At 48.0% G+C, this 22,259-nt stretch overlaps 3 protein-coding genes across 3 annotated transcripts; 2 read left to right on the top strand and 1 right to left on the bottom strand.

Moving 5' to 3' along the window:
- Positions 1 to 82: 82 nt before the first annotated feature.
- Positions 83 to 1,020, top strand: LOC104029658 (olfactory receptor 2A2-like). The gene is given in 2 exon segments (XM_009481081.2): positions 83 to 311; positions 314 to 1,020. Coding segments are annotated over 2 exon segments (936 nt in total).
- Positions 1,021 to 2,453: 1,433 nt separating this feature from the next.
- LOC104037751 (olfactory receptor 10T2-like) lies at positions 2,454 to 3,401 on the top strand. Its single transcript, XM_009491868.2, is given in 1 exon segment — positions 2,454 to 3,401. A coding segment is annotated over 1 exon segment (942 nt). The 5' UTR covers positions 2,454 to 2,459.
- Positions 3,402 to 9,036: 5,635 nt separating this feature from the next.
- On the bottom strand, positions 9,037 to 10,567 carry LOC142593332 (uncharacterized). The gene is made up of 2 exons (XM_075708379.1): positions 10,511 to 10,567; positions 9,037 to 9,774 (listed from the first exon to the last, which is right to left on the bottom strand). Exons 1-2 carry the CDS (start codon positions 10,565 to 10,567, stop codon positions 9,037 to 9,039), a joined length of 795 nt encoding a protein of 264 aa, XP_075564494.1.
- Positions 10,568 to 22,259: the final 11,692 nt, after the last annotated feature.

Below are 22,259 nucleotides of genomic sequence, written 5' to 3'. Positions count from 1 at the left end.
TTCAATTTTCTTTCCTTTTCCTTGCTCCTTCCCTTCCAGATCCCTGTGGTCACAGTTTGTGCTGTCTCACCTCCAGCACAGCATGCAGAATGAAATGTCTGTCACAGAATTCATCCTCCTGGGGTTCTCCAGCAACCCAGCTCTGCGGCACTGCCTCTTTGGCATTTTCTCTGTCCTCTACTCTGCCACTCTGATGGGAAACACACTTGTCTTTGTGCTTATCTGCCTGGACTACCGCCTCCACAGCCCCAGGTACTTCTTCTTCTGCTACCTCTCCATCATGGACATCTGCTACGCCTCCAACAATGTCCCCATATGCTGAGGAACCTCCTTGGACAAGGCAGAATCATCTCCTTTGCTGGGTGTGGGACATAGATACGTCTTTATTTAATTTTTGCACTTACACAGTGTGTACTGCTGGCCGTGACGTCTTACAATCACTTTGTGGCAATCTGCCATCCCTTCTGCTATGCTGTTATCATGAACTGGAGGGTGTGCCTCACCCTTAATGCAGTTTCATGGGCTTTTGGGTTCCTATTTGGCACACTACAAGCCTCTCTGGCTTTACACCTGCCTTTCTGCAGCCCCTGCGAGGTTGACCACTTCTTCAGTGAAATCCTTGCTGTCTTAAAGCTGGCCTGCATTGACACTACTGCCAATAAAGTCCTGATCTTTGCTGTTTGTGTGTGCTTCCTCGTCTTTGCTTTAGCCTTAATCCTAACTTCCTACCTACACATCCTGTCCACCATTCTGCACATCAGCTCTGCGGCAGGATGGAACAAAACCTTCTCCACCTGTGGCTTCCACCTGACAGTGGTGGGTCTGTTTTATGGAAATGCCATCTTCATGTACATGGGGCCTGGGAGTGGTAACTCATCTGGGAGGGAGAAAGTTCTTTCCCTTTTCCATAGTCTCCTCAGCCCCAGTTTGAACCCCCTGACTTACAGTCTGAGGAACAAGCAGGTGAAGCAAGCCTTGCTGAAGTTTCAGAGAAGGAAAAGAGTTTTTCATTCCATGTAGTTCAGGATCTAGGCTTTCACCTATCTCCTGTCTTTTGGCTCTTCTTGAGCTCTTTGGGTATTTCTCACTGAATTTTAAGTGGTTAAAATGTAACACAAGAGATTATACAAATGCATTTGTCTCTATTTCTCTGTACAGTCTAATGAATATCACAACACAAAATTACTATATTTCCTATCAGGTTGCTGATGTTCTAACCCTGAGCATCAATAAACCAGATAAGTTAGTCTATCCTACTTGAACCCTGTAGAACTTCAGCTTTTTCTAATGAACATGAGAAAAGCAGAACTGAAAAACAGAAATAGCACCTGAAACTCAAAAGACAACAGCCCCAGTTACATTTAAAAGCTAGAGGTTCCTTGCAGTTGTTTCAAGAACTCTGAGGGGCCAAATTCCTTTTTCCAAGGCATCCATGAAATAATAATAATAATAATTTAAAAAGATTAAAAATATGGCTTTATTATATTATTTATTCTTATATTAAAAATATAACCTAATGAAAATCAAAAATAAAAAATCTAATTATTACAAAATTAAAATCTGAATTTTAAAAGTGAATGACAGGTGGGCATAAAGAAATCTCCTTTCCCTAAAGTTGACCATTCCTGATTTCAGCATGACAAACATCAACATTAGCATGGTAGCTACACCATTTGGATAACTGGATCTGTAAGAGAGCTTCACTGCCTTTATTATCCTTTCTTATCTCCATGTTGGCTTTCAGTTCAGAGCCAGAGAGAATTCCTGCACACACAGACTCACAGAAAAAGTTAGACTGGAAGGGACTCTGGGGGTCACCTGGCCCAGCATCCATATGCACCATATATATTGCATCATAGAAAGAAATGGCTTGCTGGATTTTATTTTGCAATGCTAGAGGAACAGTGAAGATTGTGAAGATTTTGTCCAAGCATAAAACCATATTTTCCTTCCCCTTATTTAAACCATCTGGTTTTGAATACTGTTGCACTTCTAGACCCTCTAGTCCCAGAATACCAAAATTTATTCTGCAGTGAGATAAAAAACACTGGGATTTCAGCCTCAAAAAAGCCTCAAGTGATTTTTACCCTGTACGTTCAGTGCTGTTAGACTGAGCTGCTACTCTGACTTTGGAGTAAGATACTGAACTTCATTTTCTTACCATTTTACTTCATACTGGAGGAACAGCACAGAAATGTTTTATAAAACTACATTTAATAATATTCCTAAGCTGAAAGGAGAGTTTGCAAAGAAGCAGGGAACTTAAAAGGAAACAAAGTTCTCTTGCTTACTGTTATTATTGCTTCACTGTAGAAATACTGTCCATTTGTGTCAGAGGACTACTCCCTGCTGTTATAGTGTGCTTTGGGGGTTATGAAGGGGAAATGGTTTTGTTACTATTCTCACCATTCATGTCAGATTTCTTTTTGACAACGACCTCTTTCTAGATCAGAGACTTTATGATGAATGAAACCAAAGTGATGGAGTTCATCTTGACTGGATTTTCAGATTTTCTAGATCTTCAGATTCTGTTGTCTTTTTTTTTTTTTTTCTTGACTTGCCTGGTCACCCTCACTGGAAATGTCCTGCTAAGGACAATTATCAGGCTCCATCGTCATCTTCATATCCCCATGTATTTCTTCCTTTCCATTCTCTCTTTTTCAGAAACTTGCTATACATTTGCTGTCATTCCCAGGATGCTGGTAAATTTAATAACAGAAGAAAAGTCCATTTCTTTTACTGGATATGCCGTTTAGAAGTTTTTCTTCACTGGCTTTGGAGGCACTAACTGTGTGCTTCTAACAGCAGTAGGGTATGACTGATGTGTGGCTATATGTAAACATTTACATTACAGAGTCCTCATGACCAACAGAGTCCGTAGTCAGCTAGTGGCCTTTGCAACGGTGACTGGCTTTACCTTGTCCCTGATGCATACCTGCTTTATAGTCACATTGCCTTTCTGTGGAGAAAAGGAAATTAATCACTTCTTCTGGGACATGGCTCCTGTCATTCAGGCAGCTTGCACAGAAGATCATGGAAGTGAGACAGTAATTTCTATTTTTTGTGTTGTGGTTGTGTTTGGCTCATTCTTGTTGATTCTTCTCTCGTACGTTTTGATCTTCAACACCATCCTCAAGATCCCCTCTAGTGGGGGGAAACATAAGGCCTTTTCCACTTGTGTCTCCCATCTCACTGTGGTTGTTGCATTGTTTGGGTGCATCTCCATCACCTATTTAAGGCCCAAATCTGCCTATTCCCTGGAGAAGGACACTCTGATTTCTGTTAGTTACACTGTGCTGACTCCCTTGCTGAACCCTGGGTTTTCTATCCTGAGGAACAAGGATGTGCACATAGCCCTTCAGAAGGGCCTGGGAAGAAAATTTTGCACTCGGATGAGGTGAAGGGGGCTCCTTGAAGTTCTGGTGTGAATGGGCTCTCCCCTTAGGTAGATGGCTTTTTTTGTACCTTGGCACTGAAAAAACAGGAAACAAGTCAATTTGGAACAATGCTGGATGCCAACATGGATAATCCTATGATAATCCATAAGAGGAGAAATCACATTAACTAAAAGCTGACCTGCAGCCACCACTCGCTGCCACCTATGTTGCTTACTGTTTTGAGCTGGCAAGGGAGATGAAAAGACCTTTGTGACGTACCGAAGACTAAAGGATGGTAGCTACATCACTTGGATAACTGGATCTGTAAGAGAGCTTCACTGCCTTTATTATCCTTTCTTATCTCCATGTTGGCTTTCAGTTCAGAGCCAGAGAGAATTCCTGCACACACAGACTCACAGAAAAAGTTAGACTGGAAGGGACTCTGGGGGTCACCTGGCCCAGCATCCCATTTCTGAAGCAGGTACATCCTGACACACGCTCCTTTGCACAACTGCGTCATTCTTGGCAGGTCCTGAGATCACCAGTGCGGTCCTGAAGAACGTTATTCAGTTCCTCATTCCGTACCACCCTGTGGAGGGAAGAAGAAGAATGGTCTTGTCCTTACAGCCCCAGTGCGCGTAGAGCCCTTCAATGACGTACGAGTCTCCTTGAGCCCAGCTGATGATGGCCTCTCCTCAAGGAACCAAGCTCCCAGAGTTTCATCAGACCTATGGCACAGCATGCCCCCGGGCCCCCGAGTTGGTGGCCGTCAGCTCCACGTCCATTGATGCCGCATTCAAACTGAGACTGTCGGAGAGAACAGCTGGGCTTGTGACTCTTCTCCTCTTGGCTGCTTGGTGGGAGACTGAAGAATGCCTTGTTCCTCTGGAGTGTACCAGTTGTCTGAATGCAGGGACACAGACTGGCTCTCTTAACACCCTTCCACGCTATGTCGGTAGGTTGCAGTCAATAAACCTGAAGCATGGCCAGAGAAAAGGACAACAGTGACTTGCTCTTGCTATCGTGACTTGTGCCCATGGTCTTGGCGGGAGAGGGACAAAGCTGTTGTTAAGTCCAAGCCGGGAAGCTGATCTGTCCCTGGTTTTCCTCTATCAGAAAGCATCTGCCCTAGTTATGCCACCCAGCAAAACACTGCCCTACCTCACGGCTGGGCCGGCTGCACACACCCGTATTAGCGTTTGAAGGAGCAGTACCTATCTCAGTGATGCGGATCCAACATCTTGCTTGGGGGCTGGGTCATTTTCTGCTCATGCCCAAGGCTTACTTCTACTTCCCTCCCTCAAGTCCCTCCTCCCTGGCCAGACTCAGCAAGATTAGAAGCAACCACCAAGTCACTTGGTGCCTGTATGAGCACCTCTTTCCCACCTGAGAATGGTGCTATTTGAGTCTCATGTTCTCCCTTCCTGCACACACGCAATCTAAGCCCTCCTAAAACCACCTTCTTTCTAACCGCATCGCAAACCACGTTAGACTAACTCGCTCAGAGCACGCACTTTTGCTAACTGCTCCAAGCATCCCTCAAGATTTTCCCCGTTCCTTTCTAAAGACCGCTGCACCTGACTCATTAGGACAGGGACAGGGACCATGACGAGGAAGTTTATATTTAAGCACATTTTGCTGTTGAAACTATCTGTGAGCTTTAGCCCTCCTGAGCTAAAGTCCTCCCCTTTGGCCAGAAAATGTGAGCCTGTGCTCCACCCCACTGTTATGTTCCCCTGGACATCGTATGGCTCACCAAAGCCAAGCGCACAAGATATTGTTGTCTTTCTTTCCGGGCCTTCCTTCAAATCACGGGGCATGATTGCCATCGCAGGCCAGGACTGCAGGAGCTTCACCTTTCACAGTTCAACAAAGGCCAGATCCACAAGGGCATCTCAGCATTGAAATTGCAGCTAATTTTTGGCATGCTGCGCAATCAGGTGCTTTTTCCCCATCTCCACCTCCCCACAGCCAATTGCGGTTTTCTCAGCAGCAATCTCTGTTTGTTTTGGTCCTTGGGGAGAACCTCTGGGGTCTGGGGTTTGGGGCTTGGGGTTTGGGGTTTGGGGTTTGGGGTCTGGGGAGGGATTTCACAGTGGGTATCCGACAGGAGTCACTTCATCCCTAAGACAGCAAGGGAAGCACAGCTGAAGAGCACCGCAGGGAAGGGAGGAGCAGGTGAAAATGGCTCTTCCAGGGAGCAGCTGTAGGTGGAGAAGCAGATGGAAGAACACATGAGGAAATGGCTGAGAAGGGAACTGAACCTGAGCTAAGTAACAGGTGAAATCCCAGCTTCTATCTAACAGCGATCGGGCGACAAGTGCTACAGCAGCAGCAGTGGCTGTGCCTGACCTGCCATGCAGGCAATACGCTGCCAGAGCCTGAACCGAGCACGTGGGTCATGGAGCCCTACTCAGTACTTTGGGTAACGGAGCCTGCGGGCCGAGGCTCTGCCTGCCCAAACGGCACAGGGGAGGGTCCCGTGGTGTGGGGAGAGGAGCCACATGAGGCATCATTGCGGTGTCAGCGTTTCAATGATGACAAGACTGACAGGGCTTCTGCAAGTGTCACGGGTGTCGTGGTTTAGCCCCAGCCAGCAACTCAGCACCACGCAGCCGCTCGCTCACTCCCCCTACCCCGATGGCATGGGGGAGAGAATCGGAGGAGTAAGAGTGAGAAACGCTCCTGGGTTGAGATAAGAACAGTTTAATAACTGAAATAAAGTAAAAGAGTAATGATAATAATAACAATATAATAATGATAATAACAATAACAATATACAAAGCAAGTGAGGCACAATGCAATTGCTCACCACCCGCCGACCGATACCCAGACAGTTCCCGAGCAGCAATCGCTGCTCCCTGGCCAACCCCCCCCAGTTTCTATACTGAGCATGACGTCATATGGTATGGAATAGCCCTTTGGTCAGTTTGGATCAACTATTCTGGCTGTGTCCCCTCCCAGTTTCTTGAGCACCTGGCAGAGCATGGGAAGCTGAAAAGTCCTTGCCTAGCATAAGCAGTACTCAGCAACAACTAAAACCATCAGCGTGTTATCAACATTCTTCTCCTACTAAATCCAAAACACAGCACTATGCCTGCTACTAGGAAGAAAATTAACTCTATCCCAGCCAAAACCAGGACAACGGATGATTCCCAGTGCCGTGGTTGTGCTGCGACACAGGCCACAGTGGGGGTTGTTGAAAGTTAAGATTTCTGGTTTTGCAAAGCATTTACATGTCTGCTGGTGACAATGTTAGGGGCTGGCCGCACAGGGCCGCCAGACAATACTTGGTGAAGCCCCTGGGGCTATGAGCAAAGCCAATGCAACAACAGACAGTTCCTCCCCCAAGACAAGGACAGATGATGACCTCTGCTTCTCTGTCTTCCTTGGCCACAGGCAGCCAGCACCACCCGGTCGGCAGCTCTCCCCTTCTGCCACAGCCCGAGGGTCTCTTGGCACAGCCACTGCAAGCATGGGAATGCAGGCACGGTGGACGTAGTGGGGGAAGACGGCTGCAGGCCTTAGCTGTGATTCCCACCTGCCTACCTACCCAGGGACGCTCATCAGCCTCGTACCACCTGTGCATAGGGGGAACACACCTCGTCACCTGCCTTGTCCGCTCTCATGTCCATAATAAATATAATCCTTCTTCTGTTTGCAGGCATGCACACAAATGCATCTACACGTTTGTCTTAATGGCAGCTTGTTGGGAATAAAAGCTCAGCTCGTGCTGGTCTTACGCTGAATCAAAAAGTTTATTACTGTGGTTGGGATTGCTAAACTGCGATTAGGATCAAGAAACAAGGGTCACCCTTTCAGAAAGACCAAAATGCCCCATTTCATTTCTTTAGGAATGAAAGGCGTAACACAGAGGGCTCTTGCTGGTCCACTGCCTCTAGCTCTTTCTCTGCCTTGCCCCAGCAAATATGGGACTTTGTCCTCTCCCACTTTCCCATGTTGGCCGTGATAATTTTCTCTGTAGCTCCAGGATCCCCTTTTGTCCAAAACATTGAATCTGCAGCCGTGTGCCATTGCTGACCCCTTTCCCTCTCTGCACTCATTTCCTTTCTTCCTTTGCCTCCGTTTTCTCTCCATTTATGTGCCTTGAAGGCTCTGGTGTGCCCCCTCTGAGTCCCTCTGCTCTGGTTATCAATCTCAGGTTACCTTGCACAACACACCTCAACACCAGGAAAGGAGAGGACAAACACACTGGTTATCCTTGGCTCGTTTTCAGATTTCCAGGTGTGGCGTGCCTTTTTTAACCTTTGATTGCCCCTATAAACTGGAAAAAATTTAAATCTCCTCGTATTGCAGCAGGTGACTTTGTTGCATTTGGAGCACAGACTTTTAGTCAGGAATACCTGTTTAGCTTATGAATTCCCCATAGTATCAGTTGTTATATCAGTATCATTTACAGCAGCAACAAGAAATTTGTGGTGCCACTGAGACAATTTCCCAGGTGTCCTAGAGAAGTGTTTGTGCACTACCTATTGTCTCTGAGGCTTAAAGACAATGGGAGGGGTGTGTGTGTCTCCCATTGTCTCCACTGGAAACCACTTCTGGAACATGTTAGTACAAGAAGATTGAAAGAAGGGTGTGCTTCAACCATTCCTTGAGCCAAAGCGCTTCATGCCCTGAGTTGCTGTAAAATCCTGCAACGAGCTGGGTCACCTGTTTGTAGCAGTTTTGAGTGGAATGCGTTTGCCTGTGGAAAGCAGACAACACACTTGCGTATGGCACGTGCCCACTTCCTTTCTCTTCCCTCTCCTCCCATGTAGCTCCAGGGAAAACTAACTTCAGCCTAGACATATAGGGTACACACTTAACACCCAGAAGATGTTGCAGTGTGGAAATAAATAGGAAAAGTGGGGAAAAATGAATAACGGTCACTGTCAGAGAGTGGCTTTTCCTGCCTTCCCAGGGTCCCGAGTGGGGATACGCCTGATGGGAAGATCCCACAGGAGTGCCTGTCCTTGCGTGCTTCGCCTGGAAGAAAGGCGGGCAGTGTGCTCAGGCTGGATCCGGAACCTGAGGGCTCTCCGAGAGCCATGGAAAGAAAGGTGTGGAAGACACCGGCCATTGGGCTCTGCCTGGGCAGGCGGCTGTGGGAATTGGGGTGCTGGCTGTGATGAGCCCAAATGCTTTCCTGCCCTCCAGACCCAGGAAGGGCAAACGCAGCTGGACTGCGGGGCACTTGCTGTCTCTCCCATATTCCCCCTTGGGACGGCGCAAGAGGAACCTCCGGGGCCCTTTGCTCTTCTAGAAACATTCACCCTCACCATCCCGCACAGCCTGTGCCCATCCTTTGACGAGGCAGATCCCTCCTTCCCCTCTCAGCTGCTTCCAGACCAAGCGCAAGCCTGCCTGAGCTGGAGGCAGGTGCTGCCCGGCAGGGCCAGTTGCCCTCCAGGCAGGTTCCTGCCCTCTTTCTCAGCAAGGGCTGCTCTACAGCCTCCTTTTGCAGAACTTTCTGCCTGCATCCAGCTGCACGCCTTTGTCCAGCCAGGAGACGCTAGTCCAACACACGGCACAAAAGGCCCCACGTCCCACATGGCATTGCAAAAGCTTTTATTGTGCCCTTAGACCATAGCTCCTTGCCTGTGTAGCACTCCTTGCCTTGTCTTGCCGGTGTGGGGCAAGAGCTTCTACTGTCTTCTCACTCGACAGCAGCAGTGGCACGGGCAGGTGCAGCCCTGTGCGTGGGGCGCCTCTTCTTACTCTTGGTTGTCTTCCTTCTGGAGGGTGAGGCCACGCGCTGGCTTGGGGGGAGAGCCCTGCCGCGGCGCCTGGGCACGCCGTCTTGCAGGAGCTGCTTGAGCACAGAGCTCTTCTGCACCGCCGCCTGCAAGTGCGATGGAGAAATGCGCTGCTGCTTGCTCTTCTTGGAAATCTTGCCAGCCACGTCCAAGGTCTCGTGCGTCACCCACTGCAGCACCGCAGCCAGATAGACGGGGGCCCTGGCTCCAAAGCGCTCAGCAAAGTGGCCTCTGCGCAGCTGCCTGTCTACGCGGCTCACAGGGAAGAGCAGCCCGGCCCGCGAGGACCGGGAGGAGCGGCTCTTTTTGGCCTTTGCTTCGCTGCCTGTGGAGGGGCCCCCAGAACATGTCACTTGGGGCTCCCGCTCCTGCTCGGGCACTGTGCCGACCCCCTCTGCCTCAGACATGCTGCTCGCAGCTTGCTCCCGCAAGTATCTCCACGCTGCGCCTTCCTGTGCCCTGCCTGCCTTGCCCGCCTGTCCTTGCTTCCCTTGCTGGCCCTCGCTGGTGGTTCCTGTCTCGGGGCTCAGGTTGCCTGTGCTTTTCCTTGCCGGCCTGGCCAAGCCTTGCGTGTGGCAGGGCGGCCAAGGACCGAGCCCGCTTTGGCCGAGATGCCCTCTCCTGCGCAGGCTCGGGCCCTTTGCTCAGTTGCACAGCAGGAGCAAGGGCTCTCCTGGGCTGGCGGGGACCAATAGCGAAGGACTTCCCCTGTGACCTCACCTCCCTGCTTGTGACATCATCCCCGCTGGCTACGCCCTTTGCGGGTGAGCTCAGGGAGCAGCTCCGCTCCCCACCTCCGCTCGTTTTCCATGGAAGAGGCTTTCCCAGTGCTTGGCATGGTGCGGGGGGACTCGCTACAAGGCCGAGTGCTCTCCTCTCCTCTGCATTCTCCTCCCTGGCCCTGCCCTGCGGCAGCTCTCCCTTTAGCCCTTGCCTCTCCCCTCCACCCAAGCATTCTACATTGCCCCTCTTGGGGAGAGGACCTCCTTCCCTTTGCCCTTCCCCATGTCACGGGATCCCAGAGCCACTGGCTTCCCAAACTTGGGTCCCGTTGTGTCCTTCCTGTCAAGGCCCGTCACCCCAGGAGGGTCGTTAGTAGAGACGTATTAAGCAGTGACAAAGCCTGCAGTTTGAAAGGTCCAGTGCCAGCATGCATTCTCCCCTCCTCCATTCCAGTCATGCCCCTTAGCTGGAAAAATTACCCTATATTTGTGTCAGGCGTGTGAGAGAGAAATGCAGGGACTCCCCACGCCACTTAAGTTTCATCAAGTCATTGACGTTGTGTCTGAGGAGTTGCACTTACGTGATAGAAATTTTCAAAGCTCTGTGATGAAGGATGTTTAAAAACAAACCTTTGGGCAAAGGGAACAATACCTTCTCTTCCCCGAAGATACCAGCCTTGGTTTTGTTCTTCTTTCCTTTGATTTTCATGTACGCTTCCTCACTTTTATCTTTGTATGTAGACCTTCATGGCACGAGGTTATTAGGTACGTGGCTTAAACTCCTCTGTAGCCTTAGCTGGGCAACAAGTAACTAAGAAGCTGCAGTAATTTATTGTTACTATTATTACTCCTAGAGTTATTGTCATGTGAAAGTCTGCTTGAAAGTGTGGAATATTTTCAGTCCTTGTAGCATTTCAAGGTCTAATGGCGTATTTGGGAAAAGATCAGCTTTTCTAATGGATTAAGCGGTGATACTATTGTTTCATTCCTTTGTGTTATGATCATTCTTTACAGCAGAACTTTTTTGCGTAAATGAGAAAAGGAAATCAAATCCTCACGACAGAATTAATCCTAGTTATCTGGATGTGCATCTTGTGCTCATCCTCGTGTTGTCCATCATATACCTGCTTACGCTTGCCAGAAATGTCAGCGTTATGGTAATAATAAGGATTGACTGTACTCTCCCATTTAGTTCTTTTCTTATGTTCCTTCATTTTCATAGATCTCTTGTTAATTAGTCATTGTCCCTAGCGTGTTGGCAAATTTCTTTGAAGAGACCAAGACCATTTCATTTATTGCTTGTCTTATGCAGATGTTTTTCTTCATTGGTTCTTCATGCTCAGTGTGTTTCCTTCTAGTAGCAATGGTTTATGATTGCTGCTTTGCAATATGTAAACCTTCAAACTCATTCTCATGAACCCCAAAACCTGTACGCACCTGCTGGCCTTTTCAGCACTGATTGGGTTTGTGCCTTCTCTGAGAGAGACGTCTTCCATATTTAACTGAAGTTTCCATGGCCAGAAGATTAACCTCTTTTTTGTGACGTGGCACTTGTGATTATACGCCTTGCATGGACAGCAGTGGAACGGAATTTTTCATGTTCAGTCTTAGCATGTTGGTTATACTTGACTCACTCCTATTGATGCTGCTTTCTTATGGCTTCATTGTAAAGAAAATTCCCTCTACTGAAGAGAAGCAAAAAGCTTTTCCTAAGTGCTTTTCTCATTTTGTTGCAGTTGTTGTGCACTTTGAATGTGTCTCCATGATATATTTGAGGCCCAAATCCAGATCTATCTTGGACGAAGACACTTTTCTTCCTGTTACTTGTACGGTAATGACTCCCTCGTTAAACTCTGTAGATTATAACTGGAACAAACACGAACACGCAGTTGGCCCTTAGGAAGACCCTTGGTAGAAAATACTTCACTGAAAGCACATTCAGGGCTCAGTTAGAAAGCCAGTTTAACCCCTTGAGAACTCCCCGCCCAATCCAGCAGCTGACACTGTCACGGCAAGAAAAGGCTGTGATAGCAACGGCATCACGGGAGAATCTTGCCTATTCAGCATGTTCTGTGAATTAAGTGTTCCTCAGAAATCACTCTCATGCAAGAAAACCTTCAGTGAACAGAGGGTGGTAGAAACATGACTTCAGAAATCCATACCGGATAGCAGTATTTGCAACTGTCCTTCCTAGGCGTCTGCTTGAACACACTCTTAGTTTTCTTTCCACTGGGCCATTTTTGTCCCAGCTAGAAGGTAGTCTTTCTAGGAAGTCCACCTCCTTATGATTGTTTTTAGGAAGTGATTAGGAGGATGCCAATATCATCAGGCCTGCAACAGGCATCAGTATGGTGATACCAGTATGCTTGATCCGTCTGTCTCAGATGTTTCCCTGCTAACCACTGAAAGCATCCCGTTCTCTCCAAACCATCCTGAGTGAAGAAGTTGTTTTGGCATGTGTTCTGTGGTCAGAAAAACACGTTTGCTTTATGGTCCTGATTAGGTTGTGGTAATCAAGGGCAGGGGTGCCCAGCAGGTACTCTTGGACAGCCCAGATCATGATTTGCGAACTTTATTATCCCAATCCTTGTCCCTCCCATCCTCCACAGCAATCTCCTCCCATATAAACAACCTGCCCCCTTTTTCTCACTCATCCCAGTTGTACTACATCTGTTACCTAACTTGAGATTTTTCACACTGTTATCTAGGCCCTATATGGTATTGCTCATATAACCTCACTATGGCTGGCCTTGCAAAATTCTTGCCACCAATACCTCCCTCCAGCTACCGTGAAGTGCAATGATTTCTCACATAAACTGCCCCTTAACCACCTGAGAAATCCAGCCATTCTTCATGGTGCTGCCTGTAACTTTTGTCAACCTCTCATACTGTTACTTGCCACTTTGGGCAATTTCGTATGCCATGGCCAGTACTTTCCTATGCCTTGGCTGGTTAGGGCAGCCTACATGCGCCGGCAGCCCTAGCAGTTACCATGGTGGCATTTCAAACACAAATGCAGCCCCAAAGAACCACTCTTAGAAGAGGCAGCGCAGCTCCTGGGCTGAGAGTTCACCGTGTCTGCAACCTGAGGAGGCAGCAGAGGGAAGGGTTTCTTAGGGTTTCTTAGCCTCTTCCCAAACCAATGTCACAGAGCTCTTCCTGATTTCTTCCTGAAAACTGGGTTTCCCTGTTTCTCCATTGCACAAATTCTGCTGGTTTTGGTGTTCTCTTTCTTGTACTTGTCTGGTCTCATCAACAATATCCGTACAGTGGTGGTAATAAGGCTTGATTGTTCTTTCCGTTTGTCCATGTACTTCCCCTCTACTCTCTCCTTCTCAGGGACACAGCATACCTTTGTCATTGTCCCCAGTATGCTACTACATTTAGTGAGAAAGCAAAAGGTCCTTTCCTTCATGGGACATGCTACCCACATGTGGTTTTTTCCTTGGCTTTTGATGCAGCGATTGCATGCTGCTAGCATCAATGAGACGTGATCATTATGCCTCAGTCTGTAGGCCTTGCAATTACCGTGTCATCATAAGCCACAGGTTCTGCCTGCTGCTGGCAACTTCTTTGGCGTGGACTGGATTTCTGTTCTCAGTAACAAAGACATGCGTTATTTATCTTTCGGCAAGCAGAATAAAACTAACCACTTCCTCTGTGATGTGGCACCACTTCTTAAGCTTGTGTGTGCCAGGAACTGTCTGGATGAAATGGTCACTTTTACCATTTGTCTTCTGGCTGCATTTTGCTCCTTCTCCTTCATTCTGCTCTCTTCCCTTCTAACTCTCAACAGCATCCTGAAGATCCCTTCCACTGAGAGAAGGTGGAAAGTCTTCTCCATCTGTGCATCCCACTTTACTGTGGTTATTATGCACTTTGGATGTGCCTCCATCACTTTTTTGCAGCTCAAATCCAGGGTACATCCTGAATGAGGATGTTCTGATTTCCGTCACCTGCATAGTGGTAAGTCCCCTGCTGAAACCATTGGTGTACAGCCCGTGGAACAAAGATGTGGAAGTAGCTCTCAGAAACATCTTTCTTGTGAAAAACAAATCTTTGGGGTCCCTGAAATTTATCCAGGAGTGAAGTCGAAAAACCTGTACCGGTGGAAAGCTTGTATTTCAGCTAGCTGAGAGGTGTGATAAGGTCGTTTTCCCAACCAACAGGCTGGAGACAAGCAAAGGAAGAAGCTGCATGGGGATGGCAGAGAAGCAGTGTAGTGGAAATGGGCAGCACAGAGCCACGGTGCTCTTTGCAGTGTGGGTCAGAAGTAGCAGTGGGCAGCTTTCCATCTGGGGAGTATGTGGGGAGGGGAAGCGTCAGCTAGGTGTTGTACTAGTGCTGTGTGCCCTAGGTTGAAATATAAGGCACAGCCTCCTAGCCATGCTTCATTTGTGTGACTGAGGCTCATCCCCACAAATGCAAAGGAACAGAATTAAGCAGAAGGGACAAGGGCAGGTGGGCAAACACCAGTACCCTGAGCAGAGCCACCAGAGCACCCTGACCCAGCCCTTCTCAGGGCTGCCACAGGGCAGTGAGCAGCCCCATTGTGGGGGAGTGAGATCCACCACATGAGTCAATGGGAGGGACTCACTTACAGACTGCCTAGGGGTATGGGACTCCTTACAGGATCATGGGAAGAGCATTTTGAGATTGTGTGAGCCCTTACGGGATCATGGGAAGAGCATTTTGAGATTGCGTGAGACGTTTTATGGGACATTTAGGGGAAGAGCCAAAGGTGGAAAGGGAGGGGTCAAGGTGCTTTAGGGAGGAACAATGGTGGGAAAAGAGAGGGAAAATGGGATAAAAGGGGCTGCTCGCATGTAAACGGGTTGCTGGTCAGTACACTTGTCTGGCCATGCCCTGCACCTGGTCACCGCAGTCTCTCCCGTCTTCTTATTAAACTCTTGTTCCTGACCGTTTTACTGGGTGAGGGACTCTCTATCCTGTGTGCACCTGCGTGTATGGAGGTCTGAGTGCCAGCCACTGGTGAGTGGCTCCTGGCTCAAAAGGGGCCCTGAGTCTGAGGTGCCAGCAACGGGGGAGACTGGAGAGTGTGCCTGTTGTGTGGGTGTGTGCGTGTCAGCATGTAGTCACTAGCAAATATTGAGCTGGACTAGCCATCAAGTAGGATAAGAGGTCTGACAGCCAGCTATCGGAGTGGCTCTAAGTCTGGACCGGATACTGGAGAGGCAAGAGGGTCTGAGAGTCAGGTACTGGAGGGACCAAGAGGTCCAAGCCAGCTACTGGAGAGACTGGTCAGCTCCGGGGAAGGCCAGTAGGTCTGGACCAGCTAATGGAGAGACCTGGTGTTTGTGTGTGTGTGTGTGAGTGTGTGTGTGTGAAACCAGGAGACAAGGCGATCCAGGAGCCAGTTACTGAATAGATTAAGCATCTAAGACTACTGGAGGGATCCACAGGGTGTCTGTGCGTGCATGTGTGTAGGTCTGAGTACCAGCAACTGGGGTGGGACTGCAGCTCATGGGGTCTTGTCTGTGGAGGTACAAGAAACGGGGGAGATCAGGGGATCCCAGTGTCAGCTACTGACTAGACCGGCTGTCTAAGCTCAGCAGCTGAAGGGATCCTTAGTTTCATATATATATATATATATGAAAATAGGTAAATATTATAAATATTAATATTTCACATGCACACACACACACACATATATATTTCCACTAACGTGCTTCCGTCCTGATCCGGTGGAGAGGGGAATAGGATGAGGCCATAGGTGCTTCTCATGTTTATGAGTGCTGTTTTCTGTCTGTGGTAATCTGTGGCCATCTGTGCAGACAGGTGTGTATGTATCATGTGTGTGCATGCATGTGTTCCTACTGATAATCCATGCTCAGCCTCCCTACTGCCTGGACCTGGGGACGTGGAGCTGCAGCATCCTAGCCTCTATTGGGATGCCAGAGTCAGCAACCCCGGTGTTGAAACCACCCTTGATTCTGACTGCAGCTGGTGCAAATTGTCAGGGAGCAGAGAGGGCCATCTGCTCTGCAAGGGATGGGGTGCCAGGAGCTGAGAACACAGCTGGCAGAGGCCATGGCCGTGCCAGCGAGGGCTCAGTCCTGCAGTACCCAGGCAACGTGAGCAGGGCAGGTCCAGAGGCAGTAACCAGGTTCAGACACTGTCCAGTGATCATCAGGCAAGTCCACAGTGATGAGGCAGGTCAGAGGTCAGGCCAGGAAGGCAGTCTGTGGGTGAGTGGCCTGGCTTGGGTCAATGGGGCTCGCGGCCAAGCTGAGACAGTGCAAAATGTCAATGAGAAGCCATATCACCTCCCTTTATCCACCTGAAAGCAATGTGCTCGGCTGGCCAGACACCCTCACCAAACTGCAGAGTAGCAACATGTGAGTTTTCTACCAAGAGTTTGGCAGAAGACAAGGCACTTTCAACGGTATCTACCAGTGAGGCAGCTGAAGTGGGGTTCTCCTCACAGCTCTGAACTGGTGCCTCCCTTCTCCTTTCTGTGTTCCTCAGGTCCCCCAGCACTGCTTCTTGCTACTTCTCGTTTGCTCAGGGGAAGCACAAAGTCTCAAAAGGTTCTTGAGACCCTGCTTTGAGCTAACTCCAAGGTGCTCCACTTGCATTCCCCTTACTGTAATACCCACATGGTAATCATAGAATCATAGAATTGTTTAGGGTTGGAAAAAACCTTTAAGATCATCCAGGCCAACCATTAGCCATTAACCTAACACTACCAAGTCCACCACTAAACCAATTAAGGCTAGAGTAATAATTTCTTGTTTCCTGACTGTGTGGCTGGGTTATTTTTTAATGAAAGTAAAACCTAGGAATCATTAAGGTTGGAAAAGATCTAAGATTTTCTCTAAGATCATCAGTCCAACCATCAACCCAACACCACCATGCCCACTAAACCATCTCCCAAAGTGCCACATCTACCCGTTTTTTGAACACTTCCAGGGATAGTGACTCCACCACCTCTCTGGGCAGCCTCTTCCAATGCTTGACCACCCTTTCCATAAAGAAATTTTTCCTAATATCTAATCTAAACCTCCCCTGACGCAGCTTGAGCCCATTTCCTCCCATCCGATCGCTCACTACTTGGGAGAAGAGACCAACACCCACCTCACTACAACCTCCTTTCAGGTAGTTGTAGAGAGCAATAAGGTCTCCCCTCAGCCTCCTCTTCTCCAGGCTAAACAATCCCAGTTCCCTCAGCTGCTCCTCATAAGACCTGTGCTCTAGACCCTTCACCAGCTTTGTTGCCCTTCTCTGGACATGCTCCAGCAACTCAATGTCTTTCTTGTACTGAGGGGCCCAAAACTGGACACTGTATTCCAGGTGCGGCCTCACCAGTGCTGAGTACAGGGGGACAATCACCTCCCTGCTCCTGCTGGCCACACTATTCCTGATCCAAGCCAGGATGCTGTTGGCCTTCTTGGCCACCTGAGCACACTGCTGGTTCATGTTCAGCCGACTGTCGACCAACACCTCCAGGGCCTTTTCAGCCAGGCAGCTTTCCAGCCACTCTTCCCCAAGCTTGTAGCGTTGCATGGGGTTGTTGTGACCCAAGTGCAGGACCTGGTACTTGGCCTTGTTGAACCTCATACAGTTGGCCTCAGCCCATCGATTCATCCTGTCTAGGTCCCTCTGCAGGGCCATCCTGAGCAGATCAACACTCCCACCCAGTTTGGATTCATCTGCAAACTTACTGAGGACACACTCAATCCCTTCATCCAGATCGTTGATAAAGACATTAAACAAGACTGGCCCCAAAACTGAGCCCTGGGGAACACTGCTTGTGACTGGTCACCAACTGGAGTTAACTTCATTCACCACAGCTCTCTGGGCTAGGCCATCCAGCCAGTTTTTTACCCAGCAAAGAATACGCCCCTCCAAGCCATGAGCCACCAGCTTCCTTAGGAGAATGCTGTGGGAGACAGCCAGAGCCTGCCAGCATCAACACAACATTGGAAAAACTAATTTTCTTTCAGATATGGTCTCATATTCCCCCTTGGGACGGCGCAAGAGGAACCTCCGGGGCCCTTTGCTCTTCTAGAAACATTCACCCTCACCATCCCGCACAGCCTGTGCCCATCCTTTGACGAGGCAGATCCCTCCTTCCCCTCTCAGCTGCTTCCAGACCAAGCGCAAGCCTGCCTGAGCTGGAGGCAGGTGCTGCCCGGCAGGGCCAGTTGCCCTCCAGGCAGGTTCCTGCCCTCTTTCTCAGCAAGGGCTGCTCTACAGCCTCCTTTTGCAGAACTTTCTGCCTGCATCCAGCTGCACGCCTTTGTCCAGCCAGGAGACGCTAGTCCAACACACGGCACAAAAGGCCCCACGTTCTGGCCACAGCAATAAGATGTCTTTGCCTCGTTATAGCACTCTCTAGCCAGGGTCCAGGGAGAGCTGGCAAGCTTGACTGCCCAGAGAGGAGGACATCCATCTTTGGTCTGGCAGGATGCTTCCTGCCCACATGTCCCGTCCTGCCTTCTCTCCTCCTGCCTGTTCCCCAAGGCTGCTTGCTACAGGGTGCAGCTGGGCTGCAGCTTGGGGGAGCTACCTGTCAGCTGGCATAACAGGCTGCAGAGGTCCCAAGAGCAAAAGAGGTTTGCTTCTGCTCTGGGGCTCAAGTGTTCAAATGCCAAAATGCAGACAGGGAACCTGAGCAATCCCTTCACAGATTCTTCCCTGCCAGGGCAGTGCTGGGTGTCACTGTTTAAACAAAACACTCCATTGACAGGGTGCTCGCTCCCACTAGGTGAGAGGCAGTAGCTTTTCACACTTCTCTGCTGAAAACCTGCAAGTCATGCCTCAGGTACAGCATGGCATTGCAAGGGCTTTTGTTGTACCATTAGACCATATCGCTGGATTTGGCAAGATGTCCTGGTTTCGGCTGGAATAGAGTTAATTTTCTTCCTAGTAGCTGGTATAGTGCTGTGTTTTGGATTTAATATGAGAATAGAGTTGATAACACACTGATGGTTTAGTTGTTGCTAAGTACTGCTTATGCTAGTCAAGGACTTCTTCCGCTTCCCGTGCTATGCCAGGTGCACAAGAAAATGGGAGGGGGTACAGCCAAGAGAGCTGATCCAAACTGGCCAAAGGGCATCATTTGGCATCATGCTCAGTATATAAACTGGGGGGAGTTGGCTGGGGGGCAGCAGTCGCTGCTTGAGGACAGGTTGGACATCAGTTGGTGCGTGGTGAGGGGTTGCATCACTTTTTGTTCTTGGGTTTTGTTTCTTGTTGTTGTTGTTGTTGTTTTCCCTACAATTATTATTAATAATAATATTATATTTTATTTTTCTTTCAATTATTAAACTGTTCTTATCTCAGCCCAAGAGTTTCCTTACTTTTGCCCTTCTAGTTCTCTCCCCCATCCCACTGTGGGGCAGGGAGGGTGAGCGAGCAGCTGGGTGGTGCTTAGTTGCCAGCTGGGGTTAAACCACAACACAAGATAGCCCTTGCCTTGCCTTGCCAGTGTGTGGCAAGAGTTTCTGCTTTCTTTGCACCTGAAGGTGACACTCCTGCGTGCAATCTTTCTTATAGCTGATTGTTTAATATTCCTTTTCTTAAGACGTGAGGCAACTGTCTTCTTTCTTTGGTGTGCCCCTGCCTTGCAGGTGGTGATGCCTGCTGGGAGTTTCTTAAGTTCAGAGTATCTTTTTACAGTCTGGAGAATATGCGATGGAGAAATGTGCTGGTTTGCTTTGCTCTGAAATTTCCTTGTCCATGTCTACAGCCTCATATGTCGAGTACTGGAGCACAGGAGCCAGACACACAGGGGCTCCAGCCCCAATACATGCTGCCTGTTTCCCTTTGCACAGCTTCCTGTCTTTGGGGCCTACAGAGACAGCCAGCCCAGCCCTGGAGGAGCAGCTCATTTTGGTCTTCACTTCTTTCTCTTCCAAATACCCTGCAAAAGGCAGTTTCATATCCTGTCTGCTTCTCAGGCATTTTGCAAGATAGTGCTCTGTAATCATACTTTCTTTAGCTTGTATTGATATTTCTTCCTGGTTTTTGTCTTTCCTGACTTTCTTTTCTGGCATGATTGATTTGCTTCAACATTTTTCTTTTTAGAGGGTAGCTCAGTTCTCTCCACCTGGCATTCACAAAAGTGAATTGCTTTCCTTGCTTACTTTCTGTCTCAGCCTTGTGAAATAGATGTAAGCAACTCTTGGGCACCAGAGACTTCTTTTGTGATTGAGTCTGTCTTTAAATAAGGGAATAATTGTCCCTTTTGACTGGGTGGATAGGAACCAATGGGAAGCTATTGCTCAAGCACAGGCGGCAGCTCATCCTTTTATTGCATCACTTGCATTGACACACCCTCTGCTGTGTACTCCTCTGATTCACATGGTTCAGGGAAGTACAATTATCTTATAAGTTTACTAAGAATGTTACCTAGTAACCCACACTATTCTTGCATAACACAATTTTTAATTTGAAGAGTGGTGAAGAATAAAACAAGAGACAGAAATTCAATGGATGGCTGTAAGTGGCCTTTTGTGGGAGATTTTATGAATGGATCCTATAGGATCTGGTTGTTGTTGATGGAGAAAAAGCTACCAGAAAACAAGACAAGGAGAAGGGGAGTATGTGCTGAGAGGTACTATGCAAAAATCTCCCAGGGTCTGATAAACTCTGGAGCCCAGGAGTTCTGCTGGAGCTGCAAGACCTGGTCAACCCAGAATGCCAACAGCCTGCCAAATATATACCACCAGTACACACCAGCACCTACAACATGCATAGTAACCCAGACTGCTGCCAGGTAGTGACTGCTGTTTCCAACAAAGGCTACAGGGCTGTGCATACATCTGATGAAACTCGGGGCCCCCTGAGGGATTTTCTGAACACCTGCCTAGAAGCCACCAATGTGTCAATATGCCCTTATGCTGCTGAGTGTCATGCTGCACTTGACCTTGCTGCTGCTGCTCCAACTGGGTAGCTACGAGCAAGTGTGTTAACAGCACAAGGGGAGCAAGAGACGTGCTTTGTGAATAGCCATCTGCTTCTAGTAATAACTGCTTGGCTCTCCCAAAAATAACTGTTAATTAATAAAAAGTGTTCTAAATAATGTTGGCTGTGATCTTTGGCTCTCCCAAATATTTTTTTTTTTTTTTTTAAATGAGGGAAAAGTGAATTTACAACAGAAAAACTCATTTCCCAAAGAAGAGCTTTTAGGGGCTGCAGAAACTCATTGTTCCTGTGAGAAGTATAACATCCTGAACCAATTTCTTGACTTAAATGACTCAATGCTCAGAAAACAAGAAACTTGTCCTATCCTGTTGCTCTGAAACATGCATAAAATACCACGTCTGCTGTTATTTTGTTCTTTGAACTGAATAACATGGAAGAAGTTTCTAACAAAATACAACACATTATAAATACTTGTACACTAGGAAGTATGGTAACTTGTTTGGAGAAACAAGAAGTCTTGAGTGGTCAAAGGGAAGTAGAATTCCAGACTAAGAAGAAGCAAAAGAAAGAAGAAAAAGAAAGTGAGTAAGAGGAAAAAAAAAAAAAAAAAAGAAAAAAAAGAAAAAAATATATAGGCCAGCATTATCTAATAGGGAAGAGAAGGTGTACAAGAGGAAATATCAACTGAACTAGCTAATCAACAGGTTGATCATCAGAGCTGTAAACCCTCAAACTTTCCAACCATTAAGACCCAGTTTTGACTGTTAGTGTTGATTACTCAGGCTCAGGCCTCATTAGAGCTGTGGCTTCAAGCTTTTAGAACGTTGCAAAGTCATAATGCTATTTGTTAATTTGCAACATGGTTACTTTAAGCTGCACCAGACTCTGACACGAGTGGAACTGTCTGCTTGAACTGAAGAGCAGCAGGAAGCATTTCTTGCTATTCAGCAGTGTTCAGATATACAGGGCCAGCCTTAGCAGAAAGGACTGAAACTCTTGTTCTACCATTGGTTCTTTTCCATGCAATAGAATGAACCAGAAATAATGGTGACTCTATTTACTCTAATAAACTGCACATGTCGCATTGTGGTGCCCTTATGGGGAGTGGGAAGCAGAAGAGCTGAGGGTGTCCTGTCCTGCTCCTCCAGCTGCAGTCACCACCTTTGTAGAAGATGTCGGATCACACAGCTCTAAATGACTCATTCCCCACTGACATTTAGCCCCCCTTTATCTATAAGAGGCCAACAAGTTCCCTTTCCAGGTGGCATTCTGCCAAACTAAATGAGACAAGATTTTCAGTCTTTCTCCTGTAAGAGAGGCCTCACTTTCCCATCATCAGCACAGCCTTTTTCTGCACTCTAGTTTTTGTTTGTCTTTTCTGACCAGAGATGCTTTAACCATAAGGGGATTCCAGATGAAGCAGAGCCTGAAAGCCAGCTTGTCTCTGTTACTGTCACATTTCCCAAAGTTTATCATGCTCACAGGATGTAAATGGTCCATATACATCC

Source organism: Pelecanus crispus, chromosome 1 (assembly GCF_030463565.1).
Source record: "Pelecanus crispus isolate bPelCri1 chromosome 1, bPelCri1.pri, whole genome shotgun sequence".
Lineage (NCBI taxonomy): Eukaryota > Metazoa > Chordata > Aves > Pelecaniformes > Pelecanidae > Pelecanus > Pelecanus crispus.
This window is presented reverse-complemented; position numbering and strand designations above follow the sequence as displayed.

Bases quoted from the DNA above. Each gene is read 5' to 3' on its own strand.
- LOC142593332 (XM_075708379.1), bottom strand. From the start codon at position 10,567: ATGAAAATCAAAGGAAAGAAGAACAAAACCAAGGCTGGTATCTTCGGG. The intron at 9,775-10,510 runs GTATTGTTCCCT...AACTGAGCAAAG, and splicing joins GTATCTTCGGGGAAGAGAAG to GGCCCGAGCCTGCGCAGGAG.